Source organism: Lethenteron reissneri, chromosome 26, assembly GCF_015708825.2.
Source record: "Lethenteron reissneri isolate LAM-NWPU_2019-01 chromosome 26, ASM1570882v1, whole genome shotgun sequence".
In the NCBI taxonomy this organism is placed as follows: Eukaryota; Metazoa; Chordata; class Hyperoartia; order Petromyzontiformes; family Petromyzontidae; genus Lethenteron; species Lethenteron reissneri.
The window spans coordinates 16,517,510-16,534,625 of record NC_083804.1 but is presented as its reverse complement, the minus strand read 5'-3'; the positions used below and the strand labels follow the sequence as shown (position 1 = coordinate 16,534,625).

General features: G+C 50.9%; 1 protein-coding gene across 1 annotated transcript in view; it reads left to right on the top strand.

The window, feature by feature from the left end:
• Nucleotides 1-15,314, top strand: part of LOC133348023 (calcium uptake protein 3, mitochondrial-like) — a 34,793-nt gene extending 19,479 nt beyond the window's left edge. The window contains exons 3-12 of the mRNA XM_061560837.1: nucleotides 2,786-2,817; nucleotides 3,509-3,587; nucleotides 4,184-4,231; nucleotides 5,185-5,267; nucleotides 6,632-6,694; nucleotides 8,288-8,373; nucleotides 8,807-8,960; nucleotides 10,342-10,450; nucleotides 10,969-11,126; nucleotides 12,709-15,314. Coding sequence (XP_061416821.1) covers nucleotides 2,786-2,817; nucleotides 3,509-3,587; nucleotides 4,184-4,231; nucleotides 5,185-5,267; nucleotides 6,632-6,694; nucleotides 8,288-8,373; nucleotides 8,807-8,960; nucleotides 10,342-10,450; nucleotides 10,969-11,126; nucleotides 12,709-12,807 — 911 coding nt within the window. The 3' untranslated portion in view covers nucleotides 12,808-15,314. The remainder of the gene's footprint in view (nucleotides 1-2,785; nucleotides 2,818-3,508; nucleotides 3,588-4,183; nucleotides 4,232-5,184; nucleotides 5,268-6,631; nucleotides 6,695-8,287; nucleotides 8,374-8,806; nucleotides 8,961-10,341; nucleotides 10,451-10,968; nucleotides 11,127-12,708) is intronic.
• Nucleotides 15,315-17,116: the final 1,802 nt, after the last annotated feature.

Sequence of the window (17,116 nt, the reverse complement as noted above, 5' to 3'; positions counted from 1 at the left end):
CATCAGCGGAGGGCCAGAGGAGCGATGCTCACAACAACGAGCGGAGTGCCAGGCGGCTAAAATGGAGCAAGTTGGCACAATACAGGGGACACAGGTGATCCATCTGCCAGTCATCTCAGTCAGTGAACCCATGGTACATGGGTCTGTCCCGTGACGTGCTGCCAGCAGCGAGACTTTGTCACTTCACGTGGCCTCGGAGTGCACCTGGCCTGGCACTTTGTGCAAGCACCATGGTGACGTCACCGCCACTTAGTGGCGAATGGCGGTTGCTGTTTGTCGTTGTTCTGCGAGTAAGTGGTGGAGTAGCTATCGAGTGTGCCGGAGGGTAGAGCTGCACTGGGGCCCCCATGGGCTAGATGGGGGAGGGGGGGGACTGAGGCACCGGACTTGAAGATAGAGGAGGAAACTAAATTAACAGGGGGGGGTCCCATTGCAGTCGTTGCACCAGGGCACCAGGCCCATCGCGCTACGCCACTGGGAGGACGTGACATTACCGATTAATGTCGTTGTGTATGCGGTCCACGATAATTGTATTGGCAGTCTTTCCGAAGGCTCGTCAAGTTCAAATCCCGGCCGTGAGTCAACCCAAATCTCTCCATGCAGCTTAATTCGGGACCACTTTACGGGAAGCTATCAATGGTTGCTACTTGCACAAAGACTGGCTCCCACCATGGGAATGTGGGATTTCCACTTCTCGCCGTAGGCCACGATTGAAGATTAGCACCACCCCATCATTAATTTCCAACGTGAAGGGGAGTGGGAGGGTGGAGGGGGGTGAAAGGGGTGGGTTGGGCTGGGGCGATGGAGGAGGGGTGGGAGTTGTTGGGGAGGTGGGTTGGCTGCCCTTAACCCCCTCTCCCTCCGTCCCCATTCTCCGGGCCCTGCTGGGATCCAGGTGAGCAGCGATCGTCGCTGCCTCCCCCTCCACCTCGTCGCCGTCACCTGCCACTCGCGCGTTGTTTGCGCCAGGTCCCGCCACGAGCGATAACGACCGTACCCACGTCGCAATTTGAGCAGTTCCGATTTGTTTACTGACAATCTTTATTATTGACTGTCGATGCAGTGCTTTGTCAGGGCTGCTTGTTGCCGTCTGGCTGGTTGTTGGTGGGGGGGGTGACGACGATAGGGGCCCACAGAGAGAGGAGAATGGGGAGAGTGAGCGATGGGAGAGTTATGTTTGATGTCTGTGCAGGGGGTGACACTGCTGTATGTATGTTGTATTTTGAACTTCTTCTGCACCTTACGTAGCCAGCCACGCTAATCGAAGGTACGGGGAAGGACGCCAAACTGGGATTCAAGGACCCATGCCAACCAAGCGATGCCACTCTGTCCCAACCTTCACCCCATTCAGGACTTCCAACTTATTGCCTTCTCTGTAGGGGATGTCTGTACCAAGCTCACCCTCCTCAAGACTATAATTCGTCCCTTCCTCTTGAGGGATATCTCTACTCACATGCACCCAATTCATGACTCGAACGCATCACTTTGTCCAATGGACCATCTGCATCTTAAATCCACCCCGTCCAGGACTCCAGCCTATCACCTACGCCTCTCTCCACCTCCACCTGCAGCCCAGAGGCAGGCCCCCGCTCCCCTGCAGGTGTAAGACCCCCGCTGTGGTCTGGGTGCCGTGATCGCCAGGAGATAGGGCACAGCACTTAGGACTCTGCTCCCCGTCCCCACAAATACACCCGAGCCGTTTGGGCATCTCCCCTCTCTCTCCTTCTCCCGTAGCCTCTTCGTCTTTCTCTCTCCACCACCTCTTCACCATCTCTGTGTTCGACCGCTGCCGCTGTGCGCTGCGGTAGATAAGGCACGTGCGCGTGGAACGTTACCGGGCAAGAAGTTACTGCCTCCTTATCAGCAGCCGCCCGCGTTACGGCTTTGGATGGCGTGGTTCACGTGCGCCTTTGTTTAAACACCGCTGCATACACAACAACAACGATGACAGCCATTAAGTGGTGGTCGTGGTGGTAGTGCCATCACCGTTGCAATCATGCCAGGCTAGGTGCGCTTTGGGACCGTGTAGAATGACGTAGGTTTACTGGCATATTGACACACGAGCGTGCATATTAAACTATAAACTGAACTATTTTTTATTTTACCAGGCAAGGCCCACTTAACTATTTAGCTCTTTTTCAGAAACAACCTGACCACAAATCATAGCTCAACGAAGGGGATTTATCACGTGGGACTGGATAACAGCCAAATACTCTTAATGCATGTTTATAAATGTGGAGAGGACCCAGAGAAAAATCAACGCGACCACGGGGAGAACATGCAAACTCCAAATATACATCAGACATCAGGGTCGAAATCGAACCCATAACCTCCTGTAAACCAGGCGAGGTAGGGAACATCTCGCCACCATGACGTCACAAGAAGTGGCGTCGATTTCACGAGGTCACTTGCACGTTTTTCCACTAAAAGCTTCGTCACATGGCATGGGGTGACGTCACTGCTGTTAGTGCGAATACATTTTATACGAGCACGTCATGTAAACTATCCGCAACGCCGAAAGAAAAATTCGGCAACGCTGAAAGAAAAATTCCAGATTACCCAGAAAAATCTGACGCGCTCAAACTCCAAACTCATCCCGATCATCTCATGTTTTCAGATCAATCCGAAACAATACATCTTTCGGATTGTCCATAACCTAAGGAGGTGTTAGCTGCCTTAATGCTGCTGTGTGGCAGGGAAGCTCCCAGAGGCAGACCAGACGATGTTGCCCTGTGTTCGGAGATCCTTAAGTGCCTTGTCCTGTGTCTCCGCCCTCTCTGCTTAGGCTGGACGAGCAGGAAGTACATCACAAAAAAAGTGAGTTTCTCCATCCATCAGGTGCCCTTTTTTCCAGCGTGTGCGTGTGACCGATCGTCTATGGGCCGTAGATACCTGCGTGGCAACGCGAGTGCACGTGTACACCCTCGCACACATACAGCACTGTTGTCGCTCCCCCGTGGGATGAGGGCCCTCCCCCGTGCCGTGCAGGTCTTGGGAGCTGTTTGACCTTACTTCACGTTGGTCAGTGCGGGTTGGCGAAAGTGGCGAGTGTAGAAGTACAGTATAATAATGGGTTTTGCTGTGCTCCCCATCGCGTAACCCCTGAGCCAATGACAACCTTTTTTGAGCATCGCGGTGTCCCTTCCCAACACGATCTAGGCTCAAACCTGCTCAACTTTTGGTTTCTGAGATCAGATGCATTCTGGGTCATTTGATCATCGGCATATCTGACTCTGTTCCTGGGCCTTCTCTAGGTTGACTTGGCCAGAAGTAAACGCCTGGTTTCAGTGTGTAAATATTAGCACTGAGGAGACAAAGGCGGCCGGGTATGGTGTTTGCCACACCACCCCCTCGAGCGCCATGTCAGACTCAATAGGTGCTCGCTAACAGGACTTGCCTTTGCCGTAACAGTCTGTACAGCTATGCAGAGGTATTTTTCTTTGTATGTGTGTGTATGTTTACTCGTGTTAACATGTGCGTACGTGTATGCGCGTGTGTGGATGTGCAGGAGGCTGATCGACTTCTCAAAAACACCCCCAAGTTAAAGGAAGGGTCGCTCAACTTTTTCACCTCCCAGGGCCACCGTGGTGACCACCGCAGCTACTTCAATTGCACAACCACAGCGACTCACAGCCACGCGAACCAACACACCCACAGCCACGCGAACCAACACACCCACAGCACGCACCACACAGCCACATCGCCTACCGCACGACCGCTCGCATCACTACTCGTGGTTAACGAGGGCCGTACTATACGGTGCAGCGCACGCCACCCAATACGCCACCGTCCCTGCCACGTTTGGGAGAGTTCCCGTAAATTTCAAGAATAAAAATCTCTTCTGCAACCGATTTCTGCCGTAGGGGGTGCACTGCTCTGCGAGATTTCTGAATGGATTCTTCATCTCGTAGTACGCCGCGGATGACACGGTTAGAATTAACTGCGGAAATGTAACCTAAAATATTCATTATAAATGGATGGACGGCCACATATGTTGTGCATTGCTTACAGGAAATAAAAGCTTGGTTCCGATATGCTTAACCACGACCACAACGTCCTCATTCTCACACACTCGCACGCAATCACGCAAACACATATAAACGCGTGCACCTGCACGCACACCCTAACACCCTGTCATGCGTTAGGGTCTAAACTGTGCCGTTCTGTCCCTACCCCCTCCCAGGAATGCTGTCGTACACGGACTACCTCTTCCTGGTGTGCATCCTCACCAGTGAGTCCCCCGCAGAGTCAATCGCTGTGACCACCAACAGCACCACAACAACGATGACTTAACGGCACAACAACCACCGACATCACGGCAACCACCATAAAAAATATGACAGCCACTAACATCACAGCAGCCACGTGAGTGAGTAGTCGGCGGATTGTCAGCAGGCAATAGTGAGAGTGCTTGGTGGAGCACGTGATAGTGAGTCTTCTCACGCTCACGCGGGGAGCTCTAGCGAGGAGCGGTAGTATGGCGGTTAGCATGCTGCGCTACAAACCCGGCAGCCCGAGTTCGATTCCCGCTCATGACCACCAACACCAGAGACGATTATCTAAACCGGTCATGGGCATCCCCGAGGTTGATTCAGCGTCAAATGAGTAGCTGGTTGCGGTGTGTAACCATTGCCACTTGGGAGACAAAGGTGGCCGGGTGTGGTGCTGGCCACCCACCCCCTTGTGTGCCATGCCGGCCTTCATTGGTGCTTGCTAACTGCACTTGCCCCAACAGTCTGGTTTGTCAATATGGGGAATATTTGTCTTTGTGAGTCTTCTTAGTCAACCCATGGCACCTGGGTCTGTCCCTTGACCTCCTGCCAGCAAGCCTTCGACACTTCACGTGGACATAGCCTGGCACACAATCACCGTGGTGGCATCACTGCCACTTAGTGGTGAACGGTGGTTGTTGCGAGTGGTTTAGAATTGAGGTGCATTCAGAGGATTTGACTGCTATACATTTCCACATGAAAGCCACTTCATTGAGCTATCATTTGTGGCCAGGTCACTTCTGAAAAAGAGCTATGGAGCGCAGTGGCCCTTACCTAGTAAACTAAAAATAGTTCTCGTTCGTTTGGTTGGTGAATTGTGTGATCAGTTGAATATGCACAAGAGTCATGAGCGTGCGAGCGACTGAATGAGGGCATGGGGGGGGGTGGGGGGCTTTGCGTGTCTCTGCCACAGAGCCCCGTGCCGGCTTCCAGGTCTTCTTCAAGATGTTTGACACCGATGGAAATGAGCGCGTGGACAAGAAGGAGTTCATGAAGGTGCCCGCAGCAAGGGGCCCACCCCCACGGCCATCGCAGCCCAACCACTCTCCCCTCACCCTGAGCAGCGGCGTTGCCTACAAACCAGAGAACGCCGAGGCAGCTTCACTGGCTCAGTCGGGGAGGCTTGTAATGGCCAGGGCAAGACACTAGAGCCGGCGAAGCTTGTAGCCAGATTCAGAATATATTTTTTATACTGGAGTAATTTGATGAACTATACAGCTCTTTTTCACATATGTCCGGTAGGGTCACGGGGTCAGAACATTACAAAAACAAACAATGCAAAAACACGGTAGCAGGACAAGGTACAGGAAAGACAACACAAATCACCCAAAAACATACAAATAAAATCAAACCATCCCCATCCTACCAGGCAAAGCCCACGGAGGTATTAACTTGTTTTTTCACAAGCCACCTGGCCACAAATGATAGCCCAACAAAGTGGCTTATCATGTGGACATTTATAGCAGCAAAATTATCTCAATAATTAATCGGCTTATAGCCTGTAGGGGGACAATGTTTCTACTTGATCCCTGGTTGTGATTGGATAATTTGCGGGCAATTAACATTTATTTTGGGCAAATTTGGACCATGAAACTGGCACATGCGTCCTATATTTTTTGCAATCGTCGGTATCCACTTTAAAGCGTACGGCACGTGTCTATGGTCAATACATACAAAATGTAATTTCTTTTTAGTTTAGTTTGTTGTCCTCGAATTGTAAATGTTGTGGGTTTACAGTTTGCTGAGCTAGCGAGTAATTAGCATGTGCTGTTTACGTGACAAACCTTACTAATTGGCAGTGGTGGCGGGTTTAACGACACATATACGCGATCTAACCCAAAAAACCTCTAATATGGATAATATTAGTCGCGAAAGCGTACGCGTTAAACTGACCTGAGTTCGATTCCTGCCCATGAGCAATAACGACAGCGAATATCTAAACCGGTCCTGGGTTTCCCTTCGGTCGTCTCAGCCTTAAATTTGCATCTGGTGCGATGTGTAAAACATCGGCACTGGTGGTTGGACAGCGCATTCGTGCGATCCGTGTCACGCGGCGCAAGCTACGTGGGGCGGCGCGTCACATGGTGCTGAGCCCGCCCGAAGCGCTCTATGACATACAAATCGAGGGCGTGGCTATGCACGACAGACGGACAGACAAATAATCCCTGGTGGGCAGTGTGGAACTGTTGTTCCTACCTGTATAAAGACGGCCAGGCAGTGGGTGCTGGCCGCCCACCGCTTTGTGCACCGCGTGTATGCCTTCATAGGTGCTCGCCAACAGCACTTTCCACAGATAGTCTGTTAAAGGCTATGCGGGGTGGGGGGGCATTTGTCTTTGTGCATTTGTATGTGCGACGCAGCTGCTGAAAATTTTTCGGAAAAAGAAGGAAAAATCTACGAACTCGCTCGAAGAGACCACGGAGGTGACACGCACACGCATCTATACACGCACGCACGCAGCTCCGGGTGGTGATGTGAGCTGCGATGCAGGTGGCAATCGATGTCGTGCTGCTCGTGTTTATACTGAAGTCGATGCTGATGATGGTGGTGGTGGTGATGGTATTGTAGATGTTGATCGTGGTGATGGGTGGAGCGGTGGCGTAGTGATTATCTCATTTGAGTTGCCGGTCCTGGTTGACATCAGTGATGGATATCCAAAGTGGTCCTGGCCGCCCCCCCCCCGCACCCCAGGTCGATCAGCTTCAAATGAGTACCTGGTGCCGTGTGTAAACACCAGCACTGGTTACACAAACGCGACCGGGTGTGGTTTTCCGGCCACACCACCCCCTCGTGTGCTGTCCCTGGCCTTAGTTAATGCTTGCTAACAGCACTTGCCCCAAAAGTCTGTGTGGCCTATACAGGCTGTCTTTGTCTATGTTGTCTTTGTTGATGCTGATGTTTTTGGTGATTACTATCAATTACGATTTGCTTTTCTGGGGTGTCTTGGAGAATTCTACACACGATAGGAAACTTGCATCGCATCTCCTCTCAAACAATTGAAAGGGCACGCCCAGTGACAGCTTTCCCCAGGGCCACGAGATAACTTGGCACTTGGCCTGTAATCCGTCATTATTCGAGCAGTAGAGGGCGATGATTGCTGTGTGTTGGTGTAACGGTGCATCGATATTAATGCTTGAACTCGCAGTGCATGTGGCGAATTGTGTGTGTGGTGTATGTGTGTGTAAGAATTGATGTTTTAGATTCGCTCTTGTTGTACCCAATGTGTTCATGTGACCTCTGCAGTCACTCAAGGCCAATGCATTGAATCTCAACCCTTAAAGTCATCAACTTCGCTTGGTGTAGGGTAGCGGGGGGGGGGGGGCGTGGCAGGCTGAATCCTTCCACTCTTAATAATGATGATAGTGGTAACGATATCGTTAATGTGATTTAGTTGTCTACTTTACGTGCGTTGATTGTGATGTTCTTAGTTTTTTTCGGTAAAGTCACGTAGGTAAAACATCAAAATTAATGAAAATAAAATAAAACAAAAATAACGACGTTTCGGAGGCAACACAAGTCTCCGTCATCAGGTGGGACCGTCACAGCCGAATTAGCTGCATCAAGTGAGGCAATGATTCAAGATGTAATCCCTTATAAGCAAGTTGAAGGGGGAGGAGAGGGGGGGGAGCTCATCAGAATGTTAGTACAACTCATCGGGAGGGGGGGCGGGCCAAAAATTGAACGACGGCTTGGACGCGGTTGCTGCTGCACACGCCAACACAATGGGCAGAGAGGGGGAGGGGAGGTCTGATACACATGATAGACAAAGAACGAAATTGCCCATGTTTATACCAATGCTGGCTGAACAATGAAGAGAGTACTGTTAAAAAACAACTGGGGATGTTAACACTCAGTAAAGTAAAGTCAAATAGTGCCTGTCAGATAAGATGGTCCAAGAAAGTGTAATTAAGTCTTTTTTGCGTGGTTGATAACATCTTTCCAATGATTACTAAGTTTGTACCCATCATCACGGTTGAAATTATGTCTGTGTTTGTATATTGTTGTTGGCCGTGTAGGTCGTGGGGGGTGCCCCCCCTTTGGAGACCACGCTCGTCCTTCACCTCTTCAAGGATCAGTCCCTGAGCTACCAAGAGTTTGAGAAGTGAGTTGCCTCCTCACGTGGTCCACGTTTGATTTGTGAATCGTTCCTTGGTTTTAACGAGAGCGGAGCTGCAGGAGGACCGAGTAACAATTAACGTTTTCTACGAATCAATGAATTGCCACGATTCGTGGTCACGATTCAGTTCCTGAAATCAAAATCGAAAACAAACATTTTCAAGCAATAGTGGGTGAGACGGAACGGGGCGGTCGCGCATTTGTCGATTGTTGCAGAGGTTCGCGGTTCACATCCCAGCGGCCGTCCCGGTTCATACTTGTGGGTGGAACAACCGTATATGATACGCGCCGTCCGCTTCACAGTCGACGTTAAACATCACGTGACGCGAGTCGAAAAAAGATTGGGCCACGTGTGCCGGCGTCACGGTTCAGATTTTGCCAGATTTTTTAAAGTTACGAACGATGGTGCCCACGCGCAGGTTCATGGTGGAGCTGCAGGGCGAGGTGCTGCGGCGCGAGTTTGAGGAGCTGGCGCGCGGGACGGGCCGCGTGACGCAGCGCGAGTTCGCCAGCGCCGTGCTGCGCTACACGGGCGCGGCACACCGCGGACGCCGCAACCTCGACTCCGACGAGGTGTGCACTGCACCTTCCCCAACTCCACCTCCTCCGCCTGCTGCCTGACTCAGTGCGGCAGAAAACGCCAAACCACACGTATGCACATAACAACAACAACAGCCATTCTCCACTAAGTGGCGGTGACGTCACCACGACGCTTGTGCCAGGCCAAGTGCACCTTGAGGCTACCACGTGAAGTGTCGAACACCCACTGGCAGGAGGTCACAGGGCAGACCCAGCAGGTGCCACGGGTCGACTGACCAAGATGACCGAGATGACTGGCTGATGCACCACCTGTGCCCCCTACACACACCACACCTCTTCACATACCACACCTGCAGACGCCACACCTCTTAACACACCACACACCTATTCATGTATCATCCCTCTTTACACCCCACACACTACACATTTATTCGACCGTTTGTGCTCTGATCCACATGCTCCTCTTCCTGACTCGCAGTATAATTCCAGGCTTGCTCCTCTGCACGCTTCTTCTCTGCGTACCCTCAGCATGTTTTTGTTTTGTTGTCTTTGCTAGTGTCCGTATTTTTTTATTAACCTCTCATAGCAGGTGATGCAGACTGCTTGAACGTAACAATGACAAGCAACGATATGTGCTACATTACTGCATTTGTATTATTTGTTTCCTAAATGCTTTCAGAAGGATGGCTCTCGTGGTAAGTGTGGAAGGATGACTCTGGTGTTAATTGCAAGTTTGCGATTCCTAGCCTGGGCGCAACATCGGTGGCCAATGATGGTTGCACCCCTTCATAGGCCTCCCCTAGGTCGACTTGGCATGTAATGAGTGCGTTAACATCAGTACTGGGGAAACAAACGTGACCAGGTGTGACCTGACCACACCACCCCATCATGTGCACTGCCACCCCTAATAGGTGCTTGTTACCATCAATTGCCTGTTGGGCCTACAAGGCTACATGAGGGTCTTTGGCTCTAGGTGTGTGTCTCTATCGGGGTGTTGTGTGTGCTGTGTGCGTGTCGACTCGGCCTCAAAAGAATACCTAGTGCAGTGTTTAAACATCACCAGTTGGGAGACAAAGGTGGCCGGGCACGGTGCTGGCCACCCACCCCCTAGTGCCGGCCTTCATAGCTACGCTCGCCAGCAGCACTTGCCTCAACAGTCTGTTAAGGCTATATGGGGGGGGCGGGGAGGGGGGGTCTTTGTTTTTTTGTGTGTGGTGTTTTATGCATATCATGTTCTGTCTGCATGTGCTATGTCTGCGTGGCATGCTGTCCGTGTAGTGTGCCATGAGTGGTTTGCTGTGCGTGGCGTACTGTCCGCGTGGTGTGTCATGCGTGTGATGTGCTGTGAGTGGTGCAATGCTCGTGGTGCCACACGTGCCGAAGAGGCTGTGCTTTGCTGCCGTCCTTCCCACAGGGCATCACGTTTGAAGAGTACCGGGCGTTCTTCCAGTTCCTCAACAACCTCGAGGACTTCACCATCGCCGTGCAGATGTACACGCGGGCAGGCCTGCCCATCGGACCGGGTACCCGGGGGCATGTGGGGGGACACACGCACAGGGATGCATGGGGGGGGGGGCACACGCTGTGACACATGGGAGGACACGCACGCGGACAAATACAGGGACGCACGGGGGAACACACACGGGGATGTGGGGACACACATGGAGACATATGGGGGACATATACAGGGACACATGGGAGAACACGCGGGGACACATGGGGACACACACAGAGTGGAGACACTGGGGACACGCAACAAGGATACAGTTAGGGGACACACATTTTGTAGTATGTGTTGTGTGATGTTGATGATGATGTGCACTGTTTTTTCAGTGTGTTGTGTAATGCCGTGTGTTTTGTGCGATGCTGTTGTGATGTGTGTCATGCAATGCTGTGCGATGTGTCTTGCGTACTGTTATCGTGTAATGTGTGATTTTGGTGACGTGTGTAATGCTGTCGTGGCGATGCTGTGTACACTAATGTTGGAATGCTGCTTACTAATGTCGCGATGCTGTCGCTCTGCCTGACGCTGTGCCGCCAGAGGAATTCCGCCGCGCGGTGCTGGTGGTGACGGGCAGCCCGCTGTCGGCGCGCGTGACGCGTGTCGTCTTCTCCCTGTTCGATGCCAACAATGACGGGCGGCTCAGCCAGGCCGAGTTCATCGGCGTCATGCGGGAGCGGCTGCACCGCGGGTTCAAGGTGCGACCACGCGCATGCAACTACGCACATCCAACCATGCGCACGCAAGCACGCACACACAACCACGTGCACACAACCACACGCACACAATCAAGCGCAATCTTGTGTTTAGTTTGTTGTCCTTTCCCCGCACCTCCGATTAGCACGGTCGGCTATGTTAAGTACGAAAGAAGTTCAACGTTCCTGCGAACATACATCGTGCGCAACCACTTGCGACCACTCGCACGTACAATCACACGCAACCGCTGCAACCAAGTACAATCACCCGCAACCACGCAATCACGATCGACCGCACACAACCATGATGAACCATGTACCATTACTTACAACCACGTGTAACCGCGCGCACGTACAACCGCGATCAACTACGCGCAACCATGTGCAACAAGTATAAACTCAAGCAACCACGTGCAACCGTGCGCAACCACGTGCAACCGTGCGCAACCAGGCACATACTGCGACACCATGACGTAGTTACACCACACCAAATTAACACGACACTAATCCCAACACCAAACTTAAACACCGTGCCACCAGATAAAATAAATATCATATCATGCCAAAACAACACACGACCACATTAAATATAAACAATACTACGCCACCTGGCAATATGACACACGTCCAATACGTTCCACCGTTACACCAAAACATTCTGATGGCAAATGTGCAGTGGAGACGTGATGTCCATGCAATGTGCCAGTGATGTGATGTGGTCTGTGATGTCCGTAATATTGTAATTTTGCCTGTGATGTTGTAATGCTGTAGTTATGTCTGTTGTAATATTGCTTGTAACGTTCTCAAGTTTCCTGCGATCTCACGATGTTACCTATGATGCCGTGATGTCGCCTGGGATGTTTTGACAATGTCCTGTCGAGTTTAAGCTTCATGTGATCAACCAGGTTGAGAACGCAATGGATCAGTGTTAGTCTCATTTGCAAGAGTGAATTGGGTCGCCGAAATGGCAAAAAAGCTAAACTAATTTTAGGGTACAAAGATGAATCAAACAGAAATTGGAGCCAAAAATAACTGTGTCATTTCAGAAATAGAAAATATTCAAAAAATATAAATCCGTGTTAAATAAGACATTTCCTGCAGCGTAATGTTGGCTCGGGGACATTATTATCAGACCCATTGCAGCACAATTACAAATTAAGTTACAGATATACAAAACAGATATTGGCGTGGCTTTTATCCAAATATGTAAACAGACGAGGATATATTTTGACTTCAAACTTTCGTGACTGCAGGAATTCATATTCTTGGTTTTTTTCGGTAAAGTCACGTAGATATCATTTTTTTTCATAAAACCAAAAACCCACGACGTTTCGATCGCAACACAAGCGGGTCTTCATCAGGCGGAGAGAAAAGAGGATGAAGACCGCTTGTGTTGCGATCGAAACGTCGTGGTTTTTTTTGCTTTTATTATATTTTTTAATTGTATTTGTTTTTCTATCCAAGTGACCTTACCGAAAGAACCAAGAAGACGAGGATATATGATGTCAAAATGCAATTTGTAGGCGCAGTCATCGTAAAGAATCCGACAGCGTAGCATCAAACTGTGGTTTGTCCGTGATTGCAGAACGTGCCGTCTGTGGGTCGATCTGGGTACGTGGACTGCGTGAAGAGGGATATGGTCCGGGGCCTCCAGGAGTTCCGCAGGATGTACCAGAAGGCCTGATGGCATCGCCGCATCGCAGCCATCTCATCACCACGTCACGTCACCCAACGTTCTACACGCATCGTCGCGTCGCGTTACCCCACGTTCTGCACTCACCACGTGACGCGCGCCATGGAACTCGCGGCCCATCCCACCGTGTACCGCATCGCGTCAGCGTTTCATGATCTCGCAATGCCGTAGCGCCGCTGCGTCGTCGCACCACGCGGTGTACCTATACGCGCGGCTGCAAGCAGCCCACGTCTCGCGCATAGACGCTGTACGGCACGCCACGTTACATCACATTTAATGGCACGTCACCGCACGCACCGTGCTGGGATTGAACCCGGGGTCAGCCTTAACGTATGTGCATCTGTGTGGGGTGACCTAAATTGTGGAGGTAGTGGTCTTTTGGCTCTGAGCGTGTCTGGACCTCTCAGCGTCTCTGGTTCTGTGCGCGCGTGTGTGTACCTTTGTATTTTTCACTCTCCGTGCCAACGTCTTTCTGTGTTACTCTCGTGTTTCTCTGTGTCTCTTCCATCGTCTTGAGAAATGTCGCCCCTCAAACGGTTTTCGGCGCCGCTCACAGTCCACGAGTAGCCGCCCCAATCGCCCAGCCGGGCCCGATTGGCCTAACAGCCGTGTGGAAGAGCTTCAAGTTAATTTGTTTTCAATTCGATTAACCAACTGAGAACTCGAGAGACCCAAATAGTCTCGTTTGCAAGAGTGACCTGGGCAGTCTCCTCTGCCAGCAAGACTACAAAGTGATGTTGATAAGTGTGATGATTGTTACCTACGGTGAAGACAATCTCATGGGGTGGTGGCTGGACTAACGATGTTATAAAAATATTGATAATTGGGGGGGGGGGGGGGTGGGGGGGGGCGTTTGATGCCTTTTGAGGTGTCACTTATGCACTTGCACTGTTCATGGTGTTGGTGTTTATAGTGGTGGTTTTGGTATATGATAATGAGAGTGAGCTTTTTACATTTCGCACAAATGACGCTGCTTTGGCAGTGTCGCATAAGTCCAAATAGACAAGCAAAAACTGTACACATTCGTAAATAACATTGCCCTGAAAGGAAATAATATATAGCTATAATAGGCAACATTTTGGATAATGGGCCCCACTGTTTTAAAGAAGGGCCATTGTAAGCAAGCTCGCATGTTACACACATTCAACTTAGTGCATTGTTATTAACGAATGTGTTGAGTGTTATCTAGACCGGTGGCTGTGTCTGGCTGCGCTGTGTTGTTATACACAGTAACATGTAACATTTTGCGGAGTTTGCAGGATATTGTGAGGGATGTCGGTGGTTCCCGTGATGCTGTCTGGCTGAAACATGTCCAGGACAACTGGCGTGCGTTGATTGACAGTCATTGAACCTGCACCCATTAAATTAGCACTGCTTGTCCACCTGATTTTGGATGATCGGTATTCGCATAAATGTTATGGAATGCAGAACATGCTCCGTTCAACACGCAGTATTTAGCTGCTGCGGATGCTGCATTATGGAAAATGCTCTCTTTGCTGGTTTCTGTCTATACGTATATACTGGTTTCACCTTTACCTGCGATCCTCAGCTGGTGTACCTGACAGGTAATCTCAGATTTACCTTTAAAATCTGGTGCAATGTAGTTGTGCTCCAATGTATGGTAAACGCAGAGCAGTTTCACCCTTACTGTGTGTGGATCGTCGGTACAGCACATTACCACCGAATTACCGCCACGATTATCGAAGGTTGATGTGAGGCTTTTGGGAAAGCAGGGATGTCAAGTGTGCGTTTAATTGAAATGTAATCCTCAAAACCAAGGCATGGGCCCTACCCCTAACCCAACCATGCCTCTATTCAAACTCCACCAGTCCAGGGTTGCACTCGACCACCGGCTCACAGGGAATGTACCAGGAAAATGGCCCAGGAGTTCAGTCGTCACACTCGCTACGAATGTGCAGCCCTTTGTCAATCCACTGCTGGATGACGGCCCTTCCCCATGCCGTCTCGTCCGTGGGTGACGTTTGCCCACACGTCACCACGTTGGTCATTGTGGGGGTGTTGAAGGGTGGGAGGAGGTAGGAGGTGCCCAGAACCGGTTTAAGTGTCACTCGCCACTGATGGTAGCCGGGACCGGAATCGAACTAAGGTGCGTGGGGTACATGGCGCAGTGTGAAACCCATTACACCGCCGCCCCCCCTCGCCACGCTTATCTACAACTTCAATCATTCGCCGCACAATTGGTGTCCAGATTTAAGGTGTTGGGTTCGACAGTGGTGGTCCAAATCCAGGGCATGCCAATTCGGACAAATGCCTGAGCTTCCCAGTGTGCCCCCATTCCAACCATGGATGGTACCCAACCCTAGACCGACCCTAACCCCAAACCCGAACCGTGTACAGTCCACGTCCACCAGTCCCATCGGACGCATCCGGCGTGCACTTTCGGACTCCGTACAGGGGCAGTGCTTGTCGACGCACCTTTGGGGCTTCTTGTGTGTAAATGTCGTTATTGGGATGTATAATAAACGATGTTGGGTTGAGAGAGCCTGTGCTGTGTGTTGGGTCCTCGGGTGACGATATCTCGAAAGGTAAAGTTCCAGTAAATTAGCGAAGCAAGGGCGGGGGCGGCCCCACCCGCCCTCGGCGCCCTTTCTAAAGGAGCTCGAGGCGGACCTCGCAATGCTATGGGTGTCACACGTGGGGGGGGGGGGGGTTGTTATTTGACCATATTCTTAGGCTTTTTTCGGTAAAGTCACGTAGGTAAAACATTTAAATTAATAAAAGTAAAATAAAAATACTTTTAAAAATAATTAATAAAAGTTGCATGAAAATACTTTTATTAATTTTAATTTTTTACCTACGTGACTTTGCCGAAAAAAAACCTAAGAATATGGATCCTTGCAGTTACGAAAGCTTCAAATCTAGTGTTTGACCATACTTCGTCATGCTGGTCGGTGCGGGTTAAGGCAGGGAGCATAGATTCAGGAGCACAAAGCTACACAAATTTAATAGATATTGCTGCACTACCATCTGCTGCCCGCCACGTGCATCTGCTGTATTGAGCAGAATGAAGTGAATGTTTTGAATGCTGGCCACAGAAACATGGAATTTCCGCCGCTGTTTCTACGGCTGCCAAATGAAGTGAACACTGAAAGATGAATGTCTCCTTCGGCACGGGAATTGGTGGCTCGTAGCGCCACCATGTGGCCACTTCATGACAATACATTCATTCCGCTCACGGCGGAAAATACCTGCCCCTTGAATGCCAGGGTCCGTGTCCCTTTGGTGTGTCAGGTAAGTGGTCGTGTCAGGTGAGTGGCGAGTGTTTAATGCATTAGGAAGCGAATAAGAAATCGAGAAGGTGAGGCGTTCAGAGAGGGGTGGAGGGAGGTTGAGGAGGGCTGCTTGATGTACAGGGGAAATTAATTCCTGCGGAGGGAGCTGGTAGGAACGTTGGGTTGCTTGGTCAAGGTCCAGGGTCAACGGTGGCGTGGTGTATTCCGCAAATATGGCCGACTGAGGGCGGGCACAAGCCGGCGTGAGTAGGTTAAACGTTGAGTTGTATAAGGGCACCACGGGATAACCAGCACCTCTCAACCCAGCCCCACCCCTCCCACCCCACCCAGCCTCACCCTCCCCACCCTCCCCTCTCCACCCAGCCCCACCCCTCCCATTTTTGGATACACGACCGACGGACGGACGGACACAATAATCCCCTGTGGGCTGGTGTAACCAGGAGGTTCCTACCAGTATTAATTCCAGTGGAGGAGCGCAAGAATGGAGAGTGACTGAACACGAGATGGGGCACAGGGAGTAGGAGAGGCAGCGAGAGGGAGAGAAGATTGGGAACGAAGAGGAGGGGACGTCGAAGGAGATGAGAGAGGCGCGATGAGGTGGGGCAAGGCCATGAAGACATGTAAAGAGGACAGCGTCAGCGCACTGGCGGAGCCAGTGGGGGGTGGGGTGGCACGTGCCCCCTCCCCCCTCAATGATCCGATCGAAATCCCTAAATTCGATCGGATCATTGGGGTTTATTAGTAATAAATCAGCATTTTGCGACCCCCCACTGCCACTGTGTAGCATATTATTATGTGCCACGGACTCTATGAGATGATAGGACAATAGTCTTGAGTCCATAATTGGCAATAAGTAACGGCAAAGCAGTTATAAGTGACTCACAGAATTGTGCGCAGTTGCGTATACAGGACACGACTTCCCTGAAGGCATCAACACCTTCAGCGAGCGCGATGCCGATCACACAACGCGGTTCGAATTCGACCCTCGATCGATGGGCTGCGCATCGCCGCACACGCGTCCAATAAAAAGCAAGAGACAAGTCCTT